This window comes from Neurospora tetrasperma (genome assembly GCF_000213175.1).
Source record: "Neurospora tetrasperma FGSC 2508 unplaced genomic scaffold NEUTE1scaffold_4, whole genome shotgun sequence".
Lineage (NCBI taxonomy): Eukaryota > Fungi > Ascomycota > Sordariomycetes > Sordariales > Sordariaceae > Neurospora > Neurospora tetrasperma.
In genome coordinates this window covers 3,769,577-3,794,143 of record NW_009799102.1, presented here as the reverse complement: position 1 = coordinate 3,794,143, position 24,567 = coordinate 3,769,577, and the positions used below count along the sequence as shown (strand labels likewise).

The following is a 24,567-nucleotide window of genomic DNA, read 5'->3' as shown; positions in this document are numbered from 1 at the left end:
CTATGTATGTAATGACTGCCTGCGCATGGGACCCTTGGTGGTCGAGGTGTTCGAGGCCCGGCCGGGTGGAAGGAGAGCGGTGGAGAGGCATCGTCCGAAGCGCTTTATCTAATCAATCAATCTAGGGAACTGAGCTGAGGATCGTTCGAGATCTCCCCAGCTGCGCGATATATCATGTTAGCGTCATGGAGGTTTGCACCGGGCCAATCGGTGGCTTTCATTCTCCTGCAGGGCCGATACAATTTGGATACACGCTCTGCAGGTCCTGATGAATGCAGTATGGTAAATGCTAGAGTTGTTGGTGCCCAAGTTATTTTACTATGAAAAGGCCTGGTTTTGTCTTTCAACTTGACAAAAGATGGCTGCCTTGCTCACCTTCTTCACTACCTTTAGGTAGGTAATTATCACCTCTATATGCTGGCGGTACCACGCTCCAAACTTGGCAGCAGAGTTGGGGAACAGACAGAGGAGACAACGGGTATATGCTGGCAGAGGTTTAGGTAACATGATCAAGCTTTCCGGCTATATTGCGGGGTGCGCTATCATATTCTAGAGTGGAAAAATTGCAAAGGCAGGGGAAAAGAAAAAAAAAAAAGACCCGCCTTTCTCTCCATACCGCATGGCATCGAACCGGGTTATTTCCGGTAACATCAACTCAGAACAATCGACACTCAGTTCACGACAAGAGCACACTACTATCTGATGTCTTCATGAATACACTACTGTATGAACAGGTAATTTTGAGTGAATTTCACAGCAAATGGAGGGGACTGTGCACTTTGACCGCTCGGTTGCAACCAGCCGGTTCCTTCCTTATTGGGAACGGGCATCAGACATCCATCTCCTTCCCTGCTCAGCTCAATGGGCACACAGATAGATGCTGTGTGTTGGGATGATGCACTAGACTATTCCTTTTCCATGTATCGGGTGAAACAGGAAGTACCGCCTCGAGGTACACTAGACCAAGTCTAGAAGTAAGTACAGTAGTGTTCTCTCTGCCGCTTTTATCCTTCTTTTTCCACTTCAGTCAGTTGCTTCCATCACCACATCCAACATCTTCTTCTTCTCCAACCACTTCTCTTCTCTTGCCCTTCAAGGGACCCAACCACCCGTCTCAGCCTGCTGCAGACCTGAAGACAGCCAAGCCAACATGCAACTCTTCTCCGTCCCCATCTTCCTCCTCGTCTTCCGCGAGACCATCGAGACATCCATCATCGTCTCGGTCCTCCTCGTCTTCCTCAAGCAAACCCTTGCCTCCCCATCGTCATCATCTCCAGCAGAGGCAATAAGCCATGCCGCCGCCACCACCGCTGCCGCTGCCGCTGCTGATGATGATGAACTCAAACCTCCCTCCTCCACCAACAACAACAACTCCGATTCACCACAACAACCCGTGGTTGTGGATCTCCGTGTGTACAATGCCCTCCGCCGCCAAATTCTCCTTGGTACCGTCCTCGGCTTCATCCTGTGCATCGCCATCGGCGGCGCCGTCATCGGCGTCTTCTACACTCTTGGCGTCAACAAGTGGGAGAGCTCGGGCGCCGAGCTCAACTGGGAAGGAGCATTTTGTCTCTTGGCGAGCGTGATTATCAGTGTGGTGGGCGCGGCACTGTTGCGAGTGGGCAGGATGAAGGAGAAGTGGAGGGGCAAGATGATTAAAGCTATGGAGGGGAAGGAGAAGAACAAGAAGTCAAAGGGTGGGAGAGTTGCCGGGGGGGAGGAAGATATGGAGCGAGGAGAGACCGTGGAAAGACAACGTGGATGGTGGGTCAAGTTCAAGGCGTGGATGGAACGATATGTCATGTTTATCCTGCCGTTCGTGACGGTGTTGAGAGAGGGCGTGGAGGCGATTGTCTTTGTTGCTGGTGTGTCGTTCGCGGCGCCGGCGACCTCGATTCCGATTCCTGCTATTGTTGGCGTTATCGTGGGATCGTTGGTGGGCGTGGTTCTGTACAAGTGAGCCTCTCTTCCTCCCCCCATTCATTGTCGGTTGGCCTGAGTGGTAACTGATAATGTTCCTTCCCAGATTCGGATCCTCAACCAAGTTGCAACTCTTTCTCGTCCTCTCGACATCTCTCCTCTACCTCGTCGCAGCTGGCCTCTTCTCTCGCGCAATCTGGGCCTTGGAGAGCCAGCAATGGGCCAAAGCCATCGGAAGTGATGCCGCGGAACTCGGTAGTGGCCCTGGATCTTACGATATCGACAAATCTGTCTGGCATGTCGACTGCTGTAGCCCGCAGGTGAACGGTGGAGGCGGTTGGGGCATCTTCAACGCCATCTTTGGCTGGACCAACTCGGCGACATACGGCTCCGTCATTGGATATGACATCTACTGGCTGGTTGTCATTGTGTCGTTCCTCGTCATGAGATACCGCGAGGTGAAGGGGAAATGGCCGTTGATCCCACAGAAGACCGAGGTTGAAGATGGCAGTGAGAAGGGTAGCCTTTTTGGCAGGTTGAGCTGGAAGAAGGGCAGAGCTTGAAGGGGATGTCTGTATCAAGTAGTATCGCAAGGCAGTAAGCCGCCGCGCGCGTAACACAGAAGAAGATAATGAAGAGGAGTTACCGATATTGATGCAAGGAGAAGGTAAAAAAGGATTTTTTAAGACAGTTGAGATGGCTCATCAGTGACCTCCCTGTGCTTCACTAGACCAGATACAAGTCCCGCGGTGAGGTAACATTCGGATGGCATCTTGCTCGCTTCTATACTTTATCTATTTCACTGGTTATGTAAGACAACTTTTGATCAAGCAATATGCCGCCATCTAAACGCCAACTGATGCAACTTAGACCAACAACATAACGTCCTCAATACTCCTCCGCCGTCCAATCCCACTCATCAGCCAGAAACAGTTCCATGGCCATCTTGCTCGTCCCCAGCGTGCTATTATATCTCATTCGCGGATCCGCCGCCAGCGTTCTAGTGAACCTAAACACCCTATTTTTCCCTTTTTCTCCCCTGCCACCATCTTCCCCTTCCTCCTGCCGTCTCTCCACCAAACTAACCCAACTAACTTCCTCCCTCCTCTTCTCCCAATCCGCCCTCTTGACGAGCACCACCTCGCTATTCAACATAGCCTGCACGTAATCCAAAACCGGCAACATCCTCGTCCTTAATCCGCAGTTCGTATGATGTCGATCAATCTGATAACTCGGACACTGTCGTAAAATCGCCACGAAATGGTTGATTTCCATTGTTGAAATGCCGCCCAGGTCATTATTCTCTCCTCTGCCGCCAGAGGAAAGAGAATGTTTAGGGGGTCCAAACACCACGCCCATACCCGGGTTATGTCCATCCACTTTCGCCAGCGGATTCTCCCCGCCATCATATTGGGTAATAGCCCGATCGAAACTCGGCGGACTAAAGTCTACAAGGGCAAAAAGTCCCTTGGTGCAGAGAAACCGAATCATCTCGCCTAGTTGGTAACTATCGCAGCTGGCGCTACTCTCGTAACCTAGTTTGCATTGACGACCTTGTGCGGCGGCTTGTAAGGCCGAGGCGGCGTTGGATGTGAAGCTTGATCCTATTCCCGCGGAAGAGGTAGTGATGGACCGAGTCTGTGGGGGACGGACGATGTATAACCGTAAAAAGTGGCGGGGGATGGATGCCAAGACGGAAAGGAGGCAGGTGCGTCGATAGGAAAGTTCGTCTTCGAGGAGGTCGGGGAGGGACCACCATTTTGCTTTGTATTTGTGTTTGTATTTATTTCCAGTGTATTTCTCAGGGTGGTGGGGGACAGGGTCTGAAGTGTAGTCGGATTCGGAATAATCTTCAGGGGAAGCGGAAAGGGTCCAGCGGCGGGATCCGTACAGGATTAATTCGCGAGTGGCGGATTGGAACTTGAGTGGGAGGTCGAGAAGCCAGGAGACCAAGATTTTTTGGCGCAAGAGTTCTTCACCCGCAAAAGTGAGGGCGTGGCCGTCTTGGTCTTTGGTGAGGCGGGTGGGTGTCGCGGGCCATTTTAAGGGGGTGTGGGAAGAAGAAGAAGGGAGACGGGAGAGGGAGGGGGTGCAGGAGAAACGGTCGGCGAGGAGGGAGAGGGTGGTTAGGTAGGGGATTGTCAGGGGGGGTGCTGTTGGTGCTGGTTCGGTGGTGACTGGTTCGTCTGGCGTTTCTGGCTTTTGTAGTGTCGGCTTTGGTTGTCCCTTTTGTGATGTTTTGTCTAGAGGCTTTCTGAGGCCGTTTGATTGGGTTCCTTTGGCTGGTGTCTTGGTTGGTAGTTTTTGGCCTGGTTTTTGTTCTTTCGTTGTTGCTGCCGGTTTGGATACTACTGGTTTTGGTGTCGGTGCTGCTGCTGCTGGGGCTACCTTGGGTTCTGGTGGTGTTACTTCTGCTGGAGGTTCCGCCGATGTCTCATCTGCCGGCGGCGGTACCCTCCCATGATGCAGTATATACAGCAAATCATGAAAGATATACCTCATCTCCGCACTCTGCGTAGCCTCGTCATCTTCTCTAATGCTCACCCGTGGGAGCTGCGTCCAGTCCGCCTCGCCAGGACTAATGTTTTCCAGCGAAAGCTTAGCCAGAGCCGCTTCAACAGCTTTGGCCTCGGCAAAACGCGTGTCTGAGAGCAAACGGGCAAAGTAGGGCGAATGCTCCTTCAGGACAGACAGATGAACGCGGAAACCAACTCTTTCTCTGGGCTTGGGTGGTGGTCTTGGTGGTCTGACTGGCGTCTTTGCGGGTCCTTGTCCGGGTATTGTTGCCTTGCTGGTCCGAGTTGGTCGAGAGGAAAAGGCAGCAAAGGCTTTCTTGGCGGCGAGGATGACGGGTTTGGAGGTCTCAAAGGTTACGTCGAGGATTATGTCGCCGTTGGGAACGATTTCGATGATTTCTAGGTCGGTACTGCCGACGCCGTTGATGGGTGTTGACATGGTGGGCTTGGAATGAGATGAAGTGATGGATGATGAGAGGGGCTTTCATCCAGCTGGTGGTGTCTCGTTTATATTGAACCCTTCACACATCCATTGAAAGGGAACTCAATTAAGACTGATCAATTTGACAGTTCTTCCTGGAAGGTGAGGTGAGTTGACGAACTCTACACTTCCACTTCAAGCAGTTGTCGATGTCTGATATTGAAGATTACGTGATCAGCCAGAATGGTTCGCGTCACAAATCTTCACGCTAACCGGCTGACGAAACAAGACAGTACATGACATTGTGAGATGAATCATAACCTCATCGACCGTGACGCTTTATATTTTTACTCACTTGTGATTCACAGAGACGAGATCGCCACAGGTCCAGCTCTTCAACCGGAGAAACATGAATGTGGATATCCTTGGAGTTGTTGTCAAGTCTTAATTCTGTATCAGTTCATTGTGAAGCGGCTAGTGATGCAGGAGGCGAAATTGTTAGTGCAGTCACTATGTACACTACAAGTAACTTTACAGGTCCAATCCAGGGCATCTGGGGTCTTCCGAGATCGGATCTGGAACCATGTCTTGTTCATCACAAGAAAGGAGAACGAACCCCTTTCCACAGGTTTCTCGTTTGTTGTTTGCTGTGTATTTATAGATCCTGTAGGTTCAAAATCAATCAATCACTCAAGATGTTTGCTTGTTTCCTGTCCACAGCTGCCCAGAGTGAAACGTGGTACAGCCAAGGTAGCAATTGAAGTAGCCGTAGCAGCGAGTGATAATATCCGGTAATGATTAGGTAGAACAGAGGGCGGCCGAGACCGCTACTGGATGCCTCCAGCTGACCCACGACAAGGCCACCCCGACCAACTGTAAAAGACCCAAGACCACCATCGTGCACTTTGGCGTCAATCCCGTCATTCAGGCCCATGTCGTTGCCAAGAAATCGACGTCAACCTCTTCGGCCAGCTTCCTCTCTCTTTTTTCCCTGGCATCCCCCTCCCCATCCATCCCCCCCTTACACCTGACCCTTTACTATGCTCACCAGAGCAGATACGATTTTTCTCAAGTTGCTTTCCTCCGCCTTTCCCTATATTGTGTCTTGACACCTCGTCGCCGTCACCTCAGATCGCAACCTAGGTTAGATCGGATAGGCAATGGCCGCTGTGCGCCGTCGTCCCCCAACCCAGTCTCTTGTATCTGCTCTCCAACACCTCGAGCCTGCTTCTTTCCACACGAAAGCTCCCAGAGCTGCCCACCAAGACACCGAACTTCTGCTAGATGCCTTTATGGGCTATCTCTCTACCTTCTTCCACCACCCTCCTACAGCTACGCGACCTACGATGAGACGAGTAACGATGCCCGGTCCGCGGGTCCTGCGCACAGCTGCCGGTAGACGCTACCTCCATGCATACGCACGACCCTCGAGAACCTCCTCCAGCTCGACAATAAGCGCCGACGAGCTTTGCGACCGTTTCCGAACCCATACCCTCACCGACCGAACCTCGAAGCGCAAGTTCCACAACTACTTCGTCACCCATCTGCCGTCGTCCTCCTTACATCCCGATTCTCGGTTACAACATCCCCACCATAAGCTCCCGCGATCGGCATCGGTACCACACAAGCAGGATCCCGGAGCTGCTCCGGCTGCTGTACCTCCCAACATACCCAGTCGCGACCTCACCGTCGTCCGAATTCCCCTACGAAGCGCAAAACACCATTTTGGCACGGCTGTCTCGCGCGGTCAACGTAACTACAATGAAGACACAAACCAGGCTGGTACAATCAGCATGCCGTCCTTTGCCAAACGAGCTCCCATGAGCCTCGTTCGCAGCCAGTTGCGGTCTCTTAATGAGAACGCCACGGCAAATAGCGCGTTTGGAGACCCCCAAATCTTCTACTTTGCCGTCTTTGACGGCCACGGCGGCTCCGAGTGTAGCGAGTTCCTAAGGGACGAGCTACATGGCTACATCGAACAGGCAGCATTGGACTTTGGTCTGCAGAGTAGTTTGCAAAGACAAGGCACAACAAGCCTGGACAGCTTGAGTACCCCAACGGAAACGTTTGGAAATGCGCCCAGGAGCAGCAGAGATGCACTCAATCGGATCGACATGAAGAGCCCGGAAGAAGTCCAGGACCGGCTCGACGTACCGGAAACCAAAGGCAATACTGTCGTCGAAGAAGCTTCCCACGAGCCACCCCTTGAGGGAGACGAGCCCACACCAGCAGTAGCAGACGCAGCCAAGGCCGAAGAGCTTGAAATAGACCTCTTGGACGAGTACCGCAACACAGTAGGAGGCTACTTCCGCCGCTTTAACTCGCGCTACTTTTCCGAACGAGCAGCCAATCGAGGCCGTCAGTCCGGCTCCAATGCCGCCTCCTCCACGGACGATAACAAGAACAAGCTCCAGAAGCAAACTGACGAAGCCCCCTCCACCAAGCCCGTAACCGTCGAAACCGTCCTCACCTACGCCTTCCTCCGCGCCGACCTCGACTTCATCACCGCCCAAGCCCGCAAGCCCGACCCCGACGACCTCCAAGTCGCCGACAACCCCGTCAACAAGGACGAAGTTCTTGGTCAACCGCACCTCCCGCCTTCCGGGCACCGCATCGGCGGCCCCGCGCGCTTTAAGGGCGGCTCCACGGCCTCGATCGCGCTGATCGCCACTCCCACTCCGGCACCCTTCTGGCACCCGGCGGCACACAGCACCTTGCTCGTCGCTCATGTCGGCGACACCCGCGTATTGCTCTGCGAAACTGCCACCGGCCTCCCTCGTCCCTTGACGCACGACCACCACCCCTCCAGCCCCGTCGAGACCCGTCGACTGATGCGCTACGCCGAGTCTCTAATCACCGACTCCTTTGGCGAGGAACGCATCGGCGGCCTGGCCAACAGCCGCTCATTCGGCGACATGCAGTCCAAACGCATCGGCGTGTCTGCAGAGCCCGAGATCATACGGGTCAATATGGAACCGGCCGAGTACTCGTTTTTGGTGCTGATGAGCGACGGCGTGAGCGGCACCCTCAGTGACCAGGAGGTGGTGGATGTGATTAAAGAAGCCAAGACTCCCGAGGAGGGCGCCAAGAATGTCATTGAGTATGCGACCGAGGTGTCGGCCGATGGCGATAATGCTACGTGTCTGGTGGTGAGACTGGGTGGGTGGGAGAGAAGAATGGAAGGCGGGTTGGGAAGTTTGGGGACCAAGGAGATTAGGGATGCAAGGAGGGCGGAGGCGTTGGATCCCAGGAGGGGAAGGCGGTGATTTTGTTTTTTTCTTTCCCATATGGTTCGGCGATAGAACGTACTGTAGACAGCGTTGTTCGGTTTTCGTTTCTTGTGACTTATGTTCAAGTACATAATGATGGTTTTGTTTTCTAAGTGTTTGTTTGGGATGCATAGCATGAGCACGGTGGGTGGGTGTTGGGAAAGGGGCTGAAGCATCGAATATCACATCGATTCTATTTATATGATCGTTGAACTTGGGAAAAAGTGCAACGTTGTCGAAGTGAGAAAGACAGTGAAGAACCTGATCTCGGTCCTTTGAGCGACGATTTACCTGGAGTCAAACTTGCATGTCTGTTCAACATGCAATATAGAACATTTACACTCATCAGAGATAAACTATCATCATTTACTCTCGTGAGCGTTCTTGTTCGCGCAAGCATAGGGAATCAAAACATGTGCCCCCTCAATTGGTCGTAGTCAAAGTAGTTAGCATTTGCCAGCGTAGTAGCAGTGTGATGATCCCGAAGACCTGACTGATTTGATGAAGACTAGAACCTTGGAGAGAATGAACTAAAGGAATATTACCAGAATGGAAGCGTACAAGAAAGAGTTGGTTGAGGATCATGTCTACCTCCTAGGTGTATTACCATAAAGTTTTTTTTGGATTGAGGGTAGACGAAGGATAGCGGTACATAGTGAATAGATCCAGGCGCTTAGCTCAATAACAACCAGCGGTTGTATAGTGTAGCGGTTATCACTCCGGATTCTGAGTCTTTCACCTATCAGAAACATTCCGGCAACCCCGGTTCGATTCCGGGTACGACCTCTCTTTTTGCCTTTTTTTAGCCCCTTCCTTATTACTTCAACTTTCCATGTTCGGTCCCTTGTTTACCTCGAGTTTTGTTTTTTGCTCCCACTTCATCCTGTTTTGCCACCGCTCTAACATCTCTTTCTCCCTACTTTACTTTTTTACCCCTTATTTCTATCAATTATTATTTTATATACAACTCAACAAGGAAACACACGCAAGCATGCGGCTTTTCCCACCACACCAACTATGCAAGGGAATGGAACACAACCCCACCAACCCCACACATCTAGTCTAGAAAGTTCCGAATTGCCTCACCTGTGCACAAACCTACCTACATAAGTACGCATTTCGGTAGGCGTACATCAACGAGAACCATCTTTCCAAAGGTTCTATAGTGTAGCGGTTATCACTCCGGATTCTGATGATTTACCCTTCAGGACATTCCGGCAACCCCGGTTCGATTCCGGGTAGGACCTCATCTTTTGACTTTTTAACTGGTTCATATTTTTCTGGATCTCACTCACATGCTTCAACCGCCCCATACCTTTTTCTTTCTGTTGTTGTTTTGTCCTCTGCGGTTTCTGTTTTTGCGTTTTTTATTCCACGATGAAGCTGGTTACTCTGGCTATAGCTTCGCTCTTTGGGCGTGTGTCGTCGTTGCTCGGATTTCATACGACACGATGATCTGAATCCACATCACTGAGCGGGCGAGGTGATTGTAAGTCCTGGCTCGTCGTGCAAGGACGTTGCTGATGTTTTGTCTGGTGGTTTGTTGTAACTGGTGTGCTTCTCAAGATGGTGCTTCTTAAGACGACGGCGTATCATGGAAGCTCGTGATACCTGCCTGTACTAATTGGGAGGACGAGCCGAGGATACTAGAACTACCCTAGGCAGTCATCAGGCAGGTTATCTTCACACCGCAACGATGTCATCTCTTCGGTATGATGCCTTTCCCGATCAAGTTGTGCCACTATCCTATTATATCGCCAAAAACAACAACAATGATTCAAGACAAGAGCGCCTCTTTACTTTCCTGAAGGAGTGTTACGAGCATTTATCGGTCAAAAAGGTCCTTGAAGTACATGAAATTACAGACAACGTCTGGAAAATACACGGTTAGGTATCTCAAGGATATAGTTAGGTATTCGCATGATGTCGTTGCACCGTTTCCGTCGTACAAAACACATAATCACAGCGTTGGAAGGTACCTATACAAGACTTCATGGTTCGATGGGAAGCTGATTCATTATTACCTAGGTAGGTGAGTGCTGAAGTCAAACACCCAGCAACATCTTTCATTTCTATATCAACCTTGCTCGTCCTAGACAAAATAGTTGAGACCTTTGATATTATACCTTGGGTGTACTCCTACAATGCATTTAAGCGTTTTTGTTACGCCTCTGGTCTTGAGTTTTAGGCAATTCACGAATAGAAATATCCAAATAGGACGCTGGCCGATGTCTTTTCGAATTGTTAGAAACCCTATTACAGTCTTGCAACGGCTTTTTCTTTTTCTCATTCATACTAGCTTGATTCGCCGCGGTTCAACACCATCAAAAGTCTCTACCCTCATGTGGCGAAACGTTCCCACCCGGCTATAAATACAAAGATCCCCATCGGCATCAAGCTTCTCCTCCTCCTCTCTGAGAAGAAGTCCCCCTATCACTGGCTTCCGAAGTTTACTGTAATCTCTTTGCGCCACCATACCCAGACACCAAAGTCTACCACCGCTCCGTTCTGCTTCCCCCTCTACATCGAGGCTATAATTAGCCACCCAACGGCCGTCGATCTTCAAGCCGCCGTAGTAATAATGCGACCCGTACATGTACTCGGGGTCTGGCTCGATCAGGGTTTCGGTGAACAGTTCCACCTCAACGAGACGGGCACCGCCTATGATCAGATTCGCGCCTTTTAAGGCACCGTAGGGGTCGTCGTACTTGGGAAATAGGTTGATTTCCTCCACTTGCCATCCATCTGTTATGACTCTGCGTGCATCTTTGATGTCTTTCCATGTATCCTTGCCGTCCTTGCGTGAATCTTTGCCGTCCTTGCGTGGATCTGTATTGTCTTTCTCCTCAGGCCGTGTATCAGCTGCATCCCTCCATGTCCCAGCCATCATTAGCATCTGCTTCTTCCTCATTTCCCTCAACCTCCTGACAGGAATTTTCGGTTTGAAACTTATCACACCTCCCTTGACAGACGCCCACGACCAGCTGGGCGCGACATAAATATCCGCCGGCGCCGGCGCCGGTCTTGTCGCCCTCGATTTATCTTCAACCTCCCAGAACAGCTCTTCCTTCAGCCGAGAGCTCCATAGCCCAGCCACGTACCGCGCACAAGGGAAGTGGTTTCGCTGGTAAAACTGCGCCATCCCAGACAGGGCGGCCAGCTTGTCCGTGTCTTTGGTTAATGACCGCTGGCTGTAATCGAACACCACTGCCCACCACTCGCGCTCGCTTGTGTAGGCTTTGAGCAGAGAGGAAACTGTCAAAGTAGTGCCATTGGCAGCAGCAGCAGCAGCAGCTTGGACCAAATCATCGCCGTCTTGAACTGGAAGGCTTAGACTTTGAATACTTTCTACCTCTATCTCCGACCACTCCTCCTTCCATTCATGTTGTGGTAGTGAGTCCAGCCCAGCATAGTAGTACGAAGACGAGTGGTCATGCCACGGCCGCTGCGCAGTGGCTTTCAGCTCCGCGCACTCCCAGAGTACCTGTTTCCTGGCGAAATGGATGATGCGCCGCGAGAGTTCGCGCTCCTGGAGCGTCCATGCCCGAGAGCGGAGCGGCGAGATGTCGTCGCTGGGCCCTCCCATGTGCATTGTCCGGTTGGTCCCGTTGTAGAGGGTGTGCCAGTCTTCGTTGGAGTAGTAGAGTAATCGAAATCGGGGAGAGGTGAAAGCGCGGTTGTTCTCCGTGTCCCCGCTTTCGGTACTTGGTTGTTCAGCAGGTGAGGGGGTGATACTGAGATCCATATAGGAACGGTCCTCGTCTAGTGGTTCCAAGTGTAATCCTCCGCTGCTGTCGCGGGAGCTCAGCGCGGAGAGCGTACAGGATGCGTGGGAGTAGACCTTGGCCATCAAACTGGCTTCGCGCGCCCAGTCTTGTTCGTCGTCTTGGATGATGCAAAGGGAGTCGATCCAGAGGTATCGGTGGCCTAGTTTGCGGGTCATTTCGATTGCGTCTTGAAAGGTCCGGGGCAGCTCAAGGAAGGGAATCCTTTCCATGCGCTGGGATAGGTTGGCCTTGGTTGTTGTCGTTGGGCGCTTTTCCGGTGGTCCCCAACAGTGACTTAGTGTAAAGTAGGGTTGCGGGGACTTGATTGTATCTGCCGATTTTGAGACCATGGTCGGTGGACTCAAGCAGACGAGCCTGACGTCGTCCCCAAGATGGGATGACGGCTCACTACCCGTTCCGAATGCTTGAACATCAAGCAATCTAGTTGGCAAAAAGTCGGTGCCCGTATCCGTTGTGGTTTTCTTGATCTCGCGGCATCGCTTATGGTTCCGTCGACAGTTTTCTAGCCAATCCTTCAAGAGCAAGACGTTATTTTCAGGATTCTGATCATTGTACGCCATAGGCGGCAAATACTTTGGCCCTACATCAAATTACCAAAGACATAAATGTAAGCATGAACGTCCTTCCCATAAAGCACCCCAAATCCAGCACGAAACACACAAGAACAGAGAAGAGAGAGAGGGGAAAAAAGAAAACTTACGCCAATTCCCCGGCACCTTCACCACCTCCGCCCCCCAAACTGACCGATTACTCAAACAAACCATCCTATACTCCCAACACCTTCCCTGCTTCGTCGCCTCCCTCCCAAACACCAACGGAACATCTTGATACCTCTCATCATCTTTATGTTCTCTCGGATCCATCTCCGGCGGCAGGTAATACGGTCTTGATCGAGCAGCAGGGAACATAGAGGTAAACTTGCAGCGGGACTCGCGGTAGCTGTAGTGGACGATCATGAAGCAGAGGTCGCATCCTCCTTCGCCATCTTCTTGGTCTTCTTCTTCTCCATTTCTACTACCACATCCATAAATCCCCCTGCTTTTCTTCTTCTCTGCTACCGCAGCCTCAGCCTGCACTTGCATTCCCCTCCACGACCGAAGCGTGATGGTCGTATCGTTCAGGTACGAGTAATCGTCCCAGTCCAGAGAGGCAAGCCAGTGGGGGACGATGGCGCAGATGGAGCATAGCTTGGGGGGCATATTTACCTACCTACCTAGGTACCTTTAGGTGGCTATGTCATGCTATGCTATGCTCTGCTGGAATTTGTATGCTATCCGAACAGCGTGAAGAAATGAAGGTAAGGTAAGCAGGTAGGTAGATAGGTACAATATATCTCGGACCTTAAGGGAAAATGGGAAGCGGGCTTTCGATGTCCAGGACAACAAACAGAACAAGTGGAAGTAATGGTTCACAGAGGAGGAAAACAGAAATTAAGAAAAATGAGAGGAGAGAGTGTGAAAGATTTGAAAAGGTCAACATGTTGAAACTGCTGTGCAGCAGACTTATTCCCCGCGAGTCGCCATGAATGAATGGATGGATATCATGGATGGATGAAACGAAGTAACACGCAAAGCAACTTCATGTTCGCCAGGGGGAAGGGGGAGGAGGCCAATGATGTTACATTCTTAAGCGCCAGTACTACCTACACAGCCAGGCTCCGAAGCGCTTGAGTTGTACGCTCATCATCATCATGAGGTTCACGGCTCTTCACTCGGGCATCTGCTGCTGATTACCGGCTTCAAGAAAGGCTCGGGTTGACGGGAATCTACAAACTGGTCGGATTTCACTGATGAAGAAGAGGGAATAGGTTCGGCCGACACCAAGATCTTTCTGCGCCCTAGATAGCCGTTTTGAACAGGGAGACAGACTGGGTTAGATATCATTAATGTTCCATATTTACAGTCACTGCACACTCTGTTGGATAAGTCAAACATATTTCTATGACTATAAGATAAAACTATTGACGAAAGGGAATGGTATCATACCGAGAGGAAAGACAAAAAGTACCAACCTCACCCACCGCGAATCAAGTGTACTCATAGAACCCGTAACCATTCGTTCATTATCCAAAATCATTCCGGCATCCATCTCCGCTTTCAAATCATCACTTCACCAAGCTCAATACCTCCGATGCTCGTCCCTACCGCCATACCCGCCGCCGTATCCTCCACCACCTCCATATCCACCACCATATCCCCCTCCGTACCCTCCTCCACCGCCATGATGACCACTTCCCCTAGACCCCTGCCCAGGGTAACCTCTTCCATCTCGCTCCTCGCTGCTACTCCTGCTTCCATGGCTTCCTCTCCTCCTCCTGCTACCCCTATCACCACGTCTCTCATCCCTCTCATAATGCTGATCATAATTCCTCTCGTACGCATCAGCCCTTCCACCATGGGGATAAGGCGCCGAGCCACCACCGCCTACTGGACCGCCATGGGGGTAGGGAGCACCACCAGAGGGACCTCCACCGTAGCCACCGTAGCCACCGTGGCTAGGAGGGGGACCGGCGGAGTAACCAGCGTATCCGCCACCGTAACCGGAGGGACGAGGAGGAGAGGGGGGACGCCCACCGCTGTAGGAGCCATGAGAGGGGCCGCCGTAATGGGGTTGAGAGCCGTAGGGTGGCTGGGAGGGGTGCGCGCCGTAGGAGGGTTGAGATGAGTAAGAAGGTTGGGAACCATAGCTGGGTTGGGAAAACCCGCCGTACGATGGTCCAGAAGAGCCGCTGTACGATGGGCCGGAAGAGCCACCATATGACGGCTGCGAAGGATAGCTGCTGCTGCTGCCCTCATAAGCTTGGTGACCGCCGTGGTGGTACCCAAAGGACGCAGGGGCGGGTGAGGGGCGGCCGGAACCATGAACGGAGGATCCGTACCCGGAGGAAGAGGGGCGGCTGCCGTAGTAGCGATCTGTTGGCGGAGAGGCATGGCGTGGGTCGGCGGAGGAGAAGTAAGAGGCTGCCTCGCCGTGGGTGGGAACCTCGTGGTGAGAAGAGGAGGCAGAGTAGCCATACTTGTGGCCGGTGGAGGAGGAGGGCCTACCGCCACCTACGCCGCCGCTAGGGGCAGAAGTGTCCAGATCACGGGATTGGATCTTGCTCCAGAGGGAGCCAGCAACCTTGCCGTGGCCACCATCAGCGCCGCATGAGGTGTGGCCACCACCGGGACCGCGGTTCATAGGTTGACCGTTCAGGACATGGTTGAGGCCTTCCTTGACGGACTCGGACGCGAGAAGCTTCCTGTAGTTATGATGAGTCTCCCGGGACCACTGCACAACGGTGTCGTACATCGTGCGCTGAATCTCGACCTCTTGCTTGTAATTGGCAGGATGGTGGAAAACCTGGAGGACGTCGGCGATGACCTCGCTGTCGGGCACACCGGGATTTTCCCAGGCGTAAACAACCCGGCTGTCGTTGGAGTTAGCATGGTTCGAAGATCAAGCAGGGAAAAGGTGGAGACCTACGGAACTACGTATTGAACAATGTTGGCGGCGACGCGACCGGCGCAGGAGTTTAAGATGTTGGTAAAGTGATCCTTGGAAAGCATAGAGTGGGTGGGGTTGTCGCATTCAGGGTTGTTCCAAGGCTCGAGCTGCTGCTTCGCGCTGGTCGCAATGAGACCAGACGAGCCCTCCTTCAACACTTGAGTAACCTGGTTGATAATGGGGCGCAGGAAAGGAGCCAGCAAGCCAAGGATGAAAGCCGTCAAAGTCTCGCTGATCTTCTCCAGCAGACTCTCCAAACCAGGAATCTTTTCGATCATGTTGTTGATGGACCTGACAATCTTGTCACGAAACTCGAGGATTGGGTAGATCTTGGCGGCAGTCTTGACGGGGTCGAAGTTGGGGCTCATGCCAGGAACAACGTTGACGTTGCCAGCAGATCTGCTGTTCTCCTGTTCTTGGGCTTCAGAGGCAGCCTTCAGGCTACGGGCTGTGCTGGCATAGCCGTCACCGACACCCGGAAGCTTGGAAACGAGGGAGATAAAGTCTCCATCGTTGCTAGATGAACCGCCCAAGTTCAAGCCAAAGAGGCTGAGACCGCGATCGCGCGAAGAACCGCCACCGGATCCCTTGGTCAGTTGTTCAGCGGTCAGGAGGGCATCGTTCATTTCGTCAACCTCGGACTGGGTGAAGTGATCATTGGCCTCACCCAACACGGAGTGCAAGAAGTCGACTCCTCCAAAAGTGCCCGTGACCAGGGGCCAAGCGTACTTCGCCCTAGAATCGTATCCTTCTCCAGGCCTTACGCGCCTGAACTGTCCATTCTCGAGTTTGAGTTTAGTTTCAGTGCCAACGTGGGGAAAGACTGGACTATGCTGGCCCCGCCTTTCTTCCATATCGATTAGGACCAATTCGCAGTAGTTACTGTGGGCAGGAAAGTCCTCCAGGGTATGAAGGGCCTGTCCCAAGCACCTCAAGGCCTCGCACAAGTCAGACTCCTTGCCTCTGCCATGAGAGCCACTGGTATACAGACGACCGTAATGGATGCAACGCTGCAAGCTGAAACGGATATAGCCGGCACTTGTGGTGTTCCAGCCTTGATGATGGGCCAGTTCTTCGTTGGCGATATAATTCTTCATACCGGTATTTGGATCGATCTCGAGTTCTGCGGGGTGTACTGGTCCTCGTAGTCTTGGGTCGTACTCGCGGGCATCCTTTCCGTCAGCGTAGCCAAGAGGGTTGTCGATATGTTCCTCGGGTCTGTAAACGCCCAGGCGCTCCTCGGTTACCTCGAACTCTTCGGTAGCGTATCCATGAGCCAGGAAAGAAAGAACCCAAACCTAGTGACAAGAGTTAGTGGATGGGATGAAACGAGGGCACGGCGAAGATGGGACGAAAGACTTGCAATGATGCGAATGGTAGCCGCATTAACTCCCTTCAAGCTGCCGACATCGATAGCCTGGGAGTAGTCTCGGAGCCAGTTACCAAAGTAGGTGCGCCCGACCATCATAGTGGTCCACTTTTTGCCGTTGATGAAGGCCAGAGTCTTGAGAACGTCTTCGATATCGCCATGTCTCCAGTTGTGGCCCTCGACCTGGGCGATGGAGGGAATGTTACCAGCACCGAAGGCTGCGGCCTTGTCTGGAAGAACAACCAGGACCAGAGCTAGGACCAGCAACACGCTGCCCCAGCCTATCCTGATACCCGTCATTGTGTGCGACTCAAAACGTGTGGCTTCGCGTGTTTTCTTTGTGTATTCGCGCGCAAATGGATGAAGTTTTGGGTCAGTTTTGAGATGAGAGAGGTCAAGATATCATCCAGCATTTGCCAAGGGAGATGAGATGTAGAACCAGGTCTAGTAGCTAGGCGCAGTATTCGAAAAACATGCGCGTGACTCAGCTACAACCTATCTCTGCGCGCACAGAAGGTGTGTCTCGCGGACGTCTTTGGAGAAGTACAATTGGAGGAAACTTGAAGACAGAGTAAGACAAGCCGCCTGAAGTTGAAAGAAGCTGTCCAGTGGGCAGATTACGAAGGATTTTGTAAAAAGAGGATGGGGATGGGGAAGGAACGGGCAAAGCTGCAAACCTGAAGAGAGCTGAGCTTGATCAACGAGGTGCGCCAAGCAGAACCCTTGACGTCAGATTTTGAACTCCCACCAAATCTCAACTGAGTGCACTGAACACTGCAGTGACGGGAAGCCAAGGCAGGTGCTCTCCTCTCTTTGTGAACGACTCGATTAAATTGCTCGCCCGCAGTCCAATACTGCCAAGTTCTTTCCCATCCGTCTGGAAAGGCTCAAAGGCGTGCCAAAGATGTTGCTTGACCTCTACGGTCTCGGCGCACCTCATCTCCCAAGAGTTCTTTTGGAGCGGAGCCATCCACGATCCCGCCGTCCCATCTCCAACGAAGTTCCCGTCATGGGTTGGTACACTAGAGGTGAGTTGTGCACGGTGCTCGGTGTTCAGTACTATAGCCGGCCCATAAACTAGTTTATGAGGCATGTAGTTGTTCATCATTTGCAAGTTTCAAATGACTTTGCGATATCAATCCCATTGGACATCATCCAACACTGTCACATGAAGCAACAAAAGGACGGGAAACACTCCGACAAGAACAAGCATAAAATTGGCCGGGCACAAGTCCCGTCCCGCACTTAATCTCGTACCCACTTTGCTCACCACTGCACCGAGCCTTGCCCCGCCAAAATCCTCCACATTTTCAAAGGGACCTGGCAATCGGCAGGCACCGCTCCCGACCGACAACCGAACTGAAGTTGGGACATCACAACGCGGTTACCTTCTACTGCAGTTTATAGGACGGACGGAACCAATCCATCGTCAGGGTTATCATTGTGTAGATTCCAGGGTTATACGTGCGGTTCCAGAGAGATCCAGGCAAGAGGCAAGATCCAGCGAAAACAACGCCGATCAAGATTGGAGTTCTCTCTTCAGACCGGGGACCAAGAAAAAAAAAAAAAAGAGTTCGATTTCTTCGCCCTGCGCCGTCTTGGCGAACCCATCGGTACCATCGGATAACGCCACCCTCTGCTGACGGGTTTTACGCGCATTCCGTGGACGGGGGACCACAGCGACTCCAGCAAGTGACAGCTGTCGCGCGCCCCCGGGAACTTGGGAACCCCTGACGGCTACAGCAAGTCCGGGCCCAGAAAAGTCGTCCGTTCTTCAGGTACACGCAAACCACGCCCGACTTCCGTTCCCGTCCCTTCCCGCAGATCCTATCCCATAACATCAGAATAAGACCCCTTTTTTCCCTACCAACCTACCTACATTGTTTCACTCTATTACTATTCTAATGCTCCAGTCTGGTATTTGAGGCTTCATTCCCTCCTTTTATAAGCTCTTTGATATCCTTGTTGCGAGGCAGCCCGTATCCCCCGTCGTCTTTTTGACTGTTTTGGTTCTTTCACCGCCCAAAAAAGTTATAAGCGAGAAGCGAGAGAATCACATACCCAAAACATCCCAGCACTCGCGAGACGCCGACCTCACTCTGCAGAGAGCATTGCATCCTGCGACCACAATACAGCAACCATGCCGGACCGCACTCTCCCCACCCTCACCATCGACGAGGTCGAGTCGCACAACTCGGCAAAGTCTTGCTATGTCACCGTTGGCAGGAATGTCTACGACGTGACCGACTTCCTCGACTCCCACCCCGGCGGTGCTGATCTCGTCCTCGACTGGGCCGGCAAGGACATTGGCGCTATCCTCAAGGATGAGGCATCGCATACTCACTCCGAAGCCGCATACGAAGTCCTCGACGAGTCGCTGGTGGGATATCTCGCATCAGGAAACGGCGCTGCGGCGAACGGAACGGCGAAGGACGGCGAGAACGGAACAGAAGAGCAATGGGTTCATCCTCGGACGGGTATGTCCTGCGAAGAGGACCTCAGCAAGGACACCGACTACAACGCCGATTACAAGACACACAAGTTCCTTGACTTGAACAAGCCGCTGTTCATGCAGATCTGGAACGGTGGTTTCTCCAAGGAGTTCTACCTCGACCAGGTCCACCGTCCGCGCCACTACAAGGGAGGAGAGTCGGCGCCTTTGTTTGGCAACTTCCTTGAGCCTCTGTCCAAAACGCCGTGGTGGTTGATCCCTCTAGTCTGGTGGCCGCCCATTTCGTACGGTGTCTCGGTCGCATTCCAGGGCTTTGGCAGTGTCGCTCCCGTGGCTGGCTATTTCGGATTTGGCCTCGCTTTCTGGACTTTGATCGAGTACATTCTGCATCGTTTCCTGTTCCACCTTGATTAGTGAGTATTTGCAGACCCTTTGCGCGGCACTTGAACACGCACTAACCCGTTTCTTTCTAGCTACCTCCCTGACAACCGCGTCGGCATCACCGCGCACTTCCTCCTTCACGGCATCCACCACTACCTGCCCATGGACAGGTACCGCCTCGTTATGCCGCCCACCCTCTTTGTCGTCCTGGCCGCTCCCTTCTGGAAGTTTGCCCACGCCATCCTGTTCTACAACTGGTACGCCGCCACGGCCGCCTTCTGCGGTGGTGTCTTTGGCTACACCCTTTACGACATGACCCACTACTTCCTCCACCACCAGAACTTGCCCGCCTACTACAAGGAGCTCAAGAAGTACCACCTTGCCCACCACTTTCTCGACTACGAGAACGGCTTTGGCGTCACCAGCGCCTTCTGGGACAAGATCTTTGGTACCGAGCTTGTGTACAACCCCAAGACGAACTAAGTGCCGCTTCTTGGTGGACTTGGTTCGGATATAGAACTCTCTTCTTCACACACACAGCCCGACTAGACCTTTGCAAGGCGTCGTTGGAGTACATACTTATTTGAAACAACCATTTTGTAATGAAAGAAAGAAGGGAAAACAGAGTATGTACATAGAATAGGATTCATGAAGTATTGACGCCGTACGTAGGCTCGGGTGGGCAGGATATCTCATATCACGGGTTGGGCAGCTGGGGAAACACAGACAAAAGTCAATGGGAAGGGGTTTTTGCTTCGGTTTGGGCTGGTCGGCCGGTTGGTAGGCAAAGGGGATAGGGCGTCTAGCTGTTGGGTTTGGCTGGACTGGACTGCGGTGGCAGCAAGGGGGAATCATCATGGGTATATGTTGCTTCTTTTTGGTCGTTGGTCAATACCCCCTAATGTTAATATGAATGACTTGGAAGTAACGTCACTGAAGATATGCTATTCGAAGCAGTGTCTGTCATGAATTGTTGATAGTTGAAGCATACACATTGCTGTTGGCAGGTTCAGGGGTAGTTGGGTTGAGATTGTGCACTATGTTAGCTGGACTTATCGCTACAGGAAACTTATCGAGCTTCACTATGACACAGCACACTTTCCAGTCATTTACTGTAGCTGGGCCCAACCTGGGCAAAGGCGGTCAATGCAATTTCTTGGCATCGAACAAGTTTCTGCGAGCGGAGGTCACGTGTCCATCATAGAACCTGCCGCCGGCTAGCCAATGATGGGCCGCCACAGCCTGAAGTTCGCCGGCCCAGCGCCGCCCAGACCCCCTTGAGGCTGCCATTTCGGTTCAATCCATTTTATTGCCAGACCGGAAACTGCGCCTCCCAATGTCCAACTTGACAATTCCTCTACCACCTCCAACCTGAGCCCACGCCGCCGCATCTGGTTGCTCTAGTCACAGAGCGCGCTTGTCTGAAATCGTTCCAAGTGTATTACCTAACTCTCGACGGCAAAGCGAATTGAATACCGCGATCTAGACAGAGCAAATCACACCACACTTTCCCACAAAATGTCGGGCTTAGACGTCGAGGCCCTCCTCGATTCCACTGCCTCTAGCAAGGAGCAGCAGATGGATGTCGACCCTCCTACCACCAACGGCGGCGCTGACCAGAATGGTTCCAAATCCGAACGCCGCGACCGTGACAGTGACCGCGATAAAGAGCGCGAGCGAGACCGTGACCGGGGCCGAGATAGCAGCAGGGACCGTGGCAGGAGATATCGTGACCGTAGTTCGGGTCGCCTTCGCAACTCGTCGAGTGAGGCTGGTAGAGACACCCCCCGCAGTGATGCCGGAAGTCACCGAAGTAGGCGTCGGAGCCGGAGCCGTGATTCTGGCAGACACTCACGCCGTCACAGAGATGGAGACTACTACCGAGGCCGCCGAGGCCGCTCCCGATCTCGTTCCCCGAACCGCTACTACCGGCCCCGGGGCGACGATCGCCGCGACCGCGGTGACAGCTACCGTCGACGTGACGACGACCGCCGCAGCGGCAGAAACACCCCAAGGGCCCGGGATGGTACCCCTCAGCCCCTGACCGAGGACGAGCGTGATCGTCGCACCGTGTTCGTGCAGCAGTTGGCTGCCCGTCTGCGCACTCGCGAACTTAAGGAGTTTTTCGAAAAAGTCGGCCCTGTTGCCGAGGCCCAGATTGTGAAGGACAGGGTCAGCAATCGCTCCAAGGGGTAGGTTACACCGCAGTCCCTCTTTTCCCGCATACAAAGAGACGTAGGCTAACAAAGTTGACATTGGCAGCGTTGGTTATGTTGAATTCAAGAACGAAGACTCCGTCCAAGCCGCTCTACAGCTCACTGGCCAGAAACTCCTAGGTATTCCTGTCATCGTCCAGCTTACCGAGGCTGAGAAGAACCGCCAAGTGCGCACCACAGAGACCTCTGGACACCACCCCAACTCGATCCCCTTCCACCGACTTTACGTGGGTAACATCCATTTTAGCATTACGGAGCAAGATTTGCAGAATGTGTTTGAGCCCTTTGGTGAGCTCGAGTTTGTACAGCTCCAGAAGGATGACAACGGCAGGAGCCGTGGTTACGGATTTGTACAGTATGTCCATCACATCTCTCCGTTCTTCCCAAGACACACCGTTTGCTAACCCACCCCGCTAGGTTCCGTGACGCTGGTCAGGCCAGAGAGGCCCTCGAAAAGATGAACGGGTTCGACCTCGCTGGTCGCCCGATTCGTGTGGGACTTGGAAACGATAAGTTCACCCCAGAGTCCACTGCCAATCTCCTGCAGAGGTTCCAAGGCCAGAATCATCATCAACAATTCCAGGGATCTGCTTTCTCGGGCGCCGGCGGACGTGGCCCCACTACCTCCAACTTTGATCGCGCTGGCGCACGCGACAACGAAAAGGGCACCGGTGCCAGTGCCCTCGACGACACCGACGTTGCTGGTGTCAACTTCAACAACTATAGTCGTGATGCCCTCATGAGGAAGTTGGCACGAACTGACGAGCCCCCCGCTAGCGTCATTCCTGAGCGACAGATTCTCAAGCCCAAGACGGAGACCAAGCCGCTGCCTGTCAACGTGAACATGGCCAGCCGATGCGTTGTTCTCCACAACATGTTTGACCCTGCTGAGTACGTCAATCCCTTGTCCCTTGGGTCTCATTGGATGCTAACCGTTTAACAGGGAAGAGGGTGAGAACTGGATCAAGGAGCTCGAGGACGATGTCCGCGAAGAGGCCGAGGCCAAGTATGGCCACGTCGTTCACATTTCTCTGGATCCCAACTCGGCCGGCGACATCTACCTCAAGTTCGATAAGGTCCAGGGAGGAGAAAACGCCATCAAGGGCTTGAACGGCCGGTATTTCGGTGGGAGAATGATTACCGCTGCACCTGTTGTGGACGCGGTCTACAGCAGTTTGTTCTCTCGCTCAAAGGCGATCTAAGACGCTAATCACGACTTTAACTGCGTTTCCTAGGCATTCTCACTGTAAGCTTCTCCGACTTTTCATCCAAATTCCAGCATGGGGCTAACATGATTGCAGAGTCTCGACAGCCCCACGAGGGAGCGACGGTCACTTATCTCTAGGATCCCCTGTTGTCTTTCATGCCGTCGAGCGAGCAAATTGTCCTGCTATATATCCATCCAGCCATACAACGTCTAGCGCAACCAGTGATGGACAACACCCAGCATTCAAGTTTGAAGATGCTCTCTCAAGGTTTCACGGCACACTACACCACAACCGGTCTTCGCAAGGACCATTGATCCCTCGCTGATGAAGATGCAATGACAGACAATCGTCCCCGCTGCTCTCTTCTCACTGCCATTTTTTTTTCGAGACCGAAGAAGCGAACTGGGTGGACCGGGGGTTTGCCCTACTGCTTCTTCATCTGCAAAGCAGCTCTTCCCACATAGCGGTTAAGCGACCGAATACTGATTTCTGTCTTGTACCAGAAGAGACAACGGGAGACTTTGTCGTCCGTGGAGAAGGCGAGACCATAGTGACGGCGAGATTCTCACCATAATGCGCTTGCAACGCAGTCGAGCCACGGGAGACTTATTCTATGCACTGACGCCGTGCATCACGAAAAGGTATCAACCTCTCCCTTCAGAGCTCGACTTATCCTATAACGTCCGGTGGCGTTTCTTCGATGCAATGACCTTGTTTCTTAGATGCATTTATGTCGTTCGTCATTTAGCGAAATTGTATTAGATTTGGGGGAAAAAAAAATAAGACGGGTGATTTAAGCTTCATCATCTCCCATGCTTATGTGATTGTTGATCATTACGACTCTGTGAAGGTATGCCCAGACCCCTACTTTCCGGTCGGGGCGCAAATGTGATGAGATACCTGACTTGATGCAGTGACTGGTATAATCAACTGAGAGCTGATATTACCTCGGTTTCAATGAATCCCCGAGTCTTGGATGCAGATCGTTTCGTACCGCAGTGATAGTGGTCGATGTCCTGTCCCTTTCTTATTCAAATTCTACACTACACTACGAGTGTAGCACAAGTCTCACTGATGGAAGAGAACCTGTTCACTTTGCCAACCAACCTCTCCCTCTGTGTTCACCACTTCCTCGTCTCAATCAGAAGAGCAATGGACATGCCATGCTATTTTTCAGATCAACCCCAGTATTCCTCGACTCCTGTGAGATGGGGACTATAGCAGCTGGTCATCGATGTTAGCGGGCTGAGGCCTCTTAGACTCCTTTTGACAGAGCGGTAGTGAAGCTGGAAGTATCTTCAGCATCAGCACCTACTGAAATCGCCTGCAAGTGCAATATCTGGCGATTGGCAAACGCCCAGTATCTCTCAAACTTATTTATGCCAACCTCTGCTACAGCTCTGTTCACTACCGGTTACTGAAGCCATACTGGATACTTTCGTTAACAGTTCACGGATGACAGTCATCCACCCCAACGAGAAGCATCACCTCCTTCCACAGTCCGACACAGTCTCCGCCTGCAAAGTGTAACAATCTAGACG

General features: G+C 52.5%; 8 protein-coding genes across 8 annotated transcripts; 5 read left to right on the top strand and 3 right to left on the bottom strand.

Annotated features, from left to right (window-relative positions):
• Positions 1-1,084: 1,084 nt before the first annotated feature.
• Positions 1,085-2,589, top strand: NEUTE1DRAFT_84749 (uncharacterized protein; the record flags this gene model as incomplete). The annotated part of the gene is made up of 2 exons (XM_009854290.1): positions 1,085-1,956; positions 2,027-2,589. 2 exons carry the CDS (start codon positions 1,151-1,153, stop codon positions 2,481-2,483), a joined length of 1,263 nt encoding a protein of 420 aa, XP_009852592.1.
• An 82-nt stretch (positions 2,590-2,671) lies between these two features.
• Positions 2,672-4,875, bottom strand: NEUTE1DRAFT_84745 (uncharacterized protein; the record flags this gene model as incomplete). The annotated part of the gene is made up of 4 exons (XM_009854289.1): positions 2,672-3,222; positions 3,301-3,485; positions 3,570-4,119; positions 4,375-4,875. The coding sequence occupies 4 exons, from the start codon at positions 4,873-4,875 to the stop codon at positions 2,809-2,811; spliced, it is 1,650 nt and encodes a 549-aa protein (XP_009852591.1).
• Positions 4,876-6,017: 1,142 nt separating this feature from the next.
• NEUTE1DRAFT_84743 (uncharacterized protein) lies at positions 6,018-8,317 on the top strand (the record flags this gene model as incomplete). Its single annotated transcript, XM_009854288.1, has 1 exon — positions 6,018-8,317. One exon carries the CDS (start codon positions 6,018-6,020, stop codon positions 8,121-8,123), a length of 2,106 nt encoding a protein of 701 aa, XP_009852590.1.
• A 2,099-nt stretch (positions 8,318-10,416) lies between these two features.
• NEUTE1DRAFT_111426 (uncharacterized protein) lies at positions 10,417-13,113 on the bottom strand (the record flags this gene model as incomplete). The annotated part of the gene is made up of 2 exons (XM_009854287.1): positions 10,417-12,494; positions 12,615-13,113. The coding sequence occupies 2 exons, from the start codon at positions 13,111-13,113 to the stop codon at positions 10,417-10,419; spliced, it is 2,577 nt and encodes an 858-aa protein (XP_009852589.1).
• A 726-nt stretch (positions 13,114-13,839) lies between these two features.
• Positions 13,840-17,392, bottom strand: NEUTE1DRAFT_123428 (uncharacterized protein; the record flags this gene model as incomplete). The annotated part of the gene is made up of 3 exons (XM_009854286.1): positions 13,840-15,323; positions 15,380-16,698; positions 16,791-17,392. The coding sequence occupies 3 exons, from the start codon at positions 17,067-17,069 to the stop codon at positions 14,033-14,035; spliced, it is 2,889 nt and encodes a 962-aa protein (XP_009852588.1).
• A 1,278-nt stretch (positions 17,393-18,670) lies between these two features.
• NEUTE1DRAFT_66051 (inositolphosphorylceramide-B C-26 hydroxylase) lies at positions 18,671-20,605 on the top strand (the record flags this gene model as incomplete). The annotated part of the gene is made up of 2 exons (XM_009854285.1): positions 18,671-19,634; positions 19,695-20,605. 2 exons carry the CDS (start codon positions 18,910-18,912, stop codon positions 20,083-20,085), a joined length of 1,116 nt encoding a protein of 371 aa, XP_009852587.1.
• Positions 20,606-20,991: 386 nt separating this feature from the next.
• NEUTE1DRAFT_66048 (uncharacterized protein) lies at positions 20,992-23,047 on the top strand (the record flags this gene model as incomplete). The annotated part of the gene is made up of 4 exons (XM_009854284.1): positions 20,992-21,794; positions 21,865-22,173; positions 22,236-22,709; positions 22,762-23,047. 4 exons carry the CDS (start codon positions 21,121-21,123, stop codon positions 23,018-23,020), a joined length of 1,716 nt encoding a protein of 571 aa, XP_009852586.1.
• On the top strand, positions 23,017-23,825 carry NEUTE1DRAFT_84732 (uncharacterized protein; the record flags this gene model as incomplete). Its single annotated transcript, XM_009854283.1, has 2 exons — positions 23,017-23,064; positions 23,120-23,825. One exon carries the CDS (start codon positions 23,600-23,602, stop codon positions 23,786-23,788), a length of 189 nt encoding a protein of 62 aa, XP_009852585.1.
• Between the last annotated feature and the right edge of the window lie 742 nt (positions 23,826-24,567).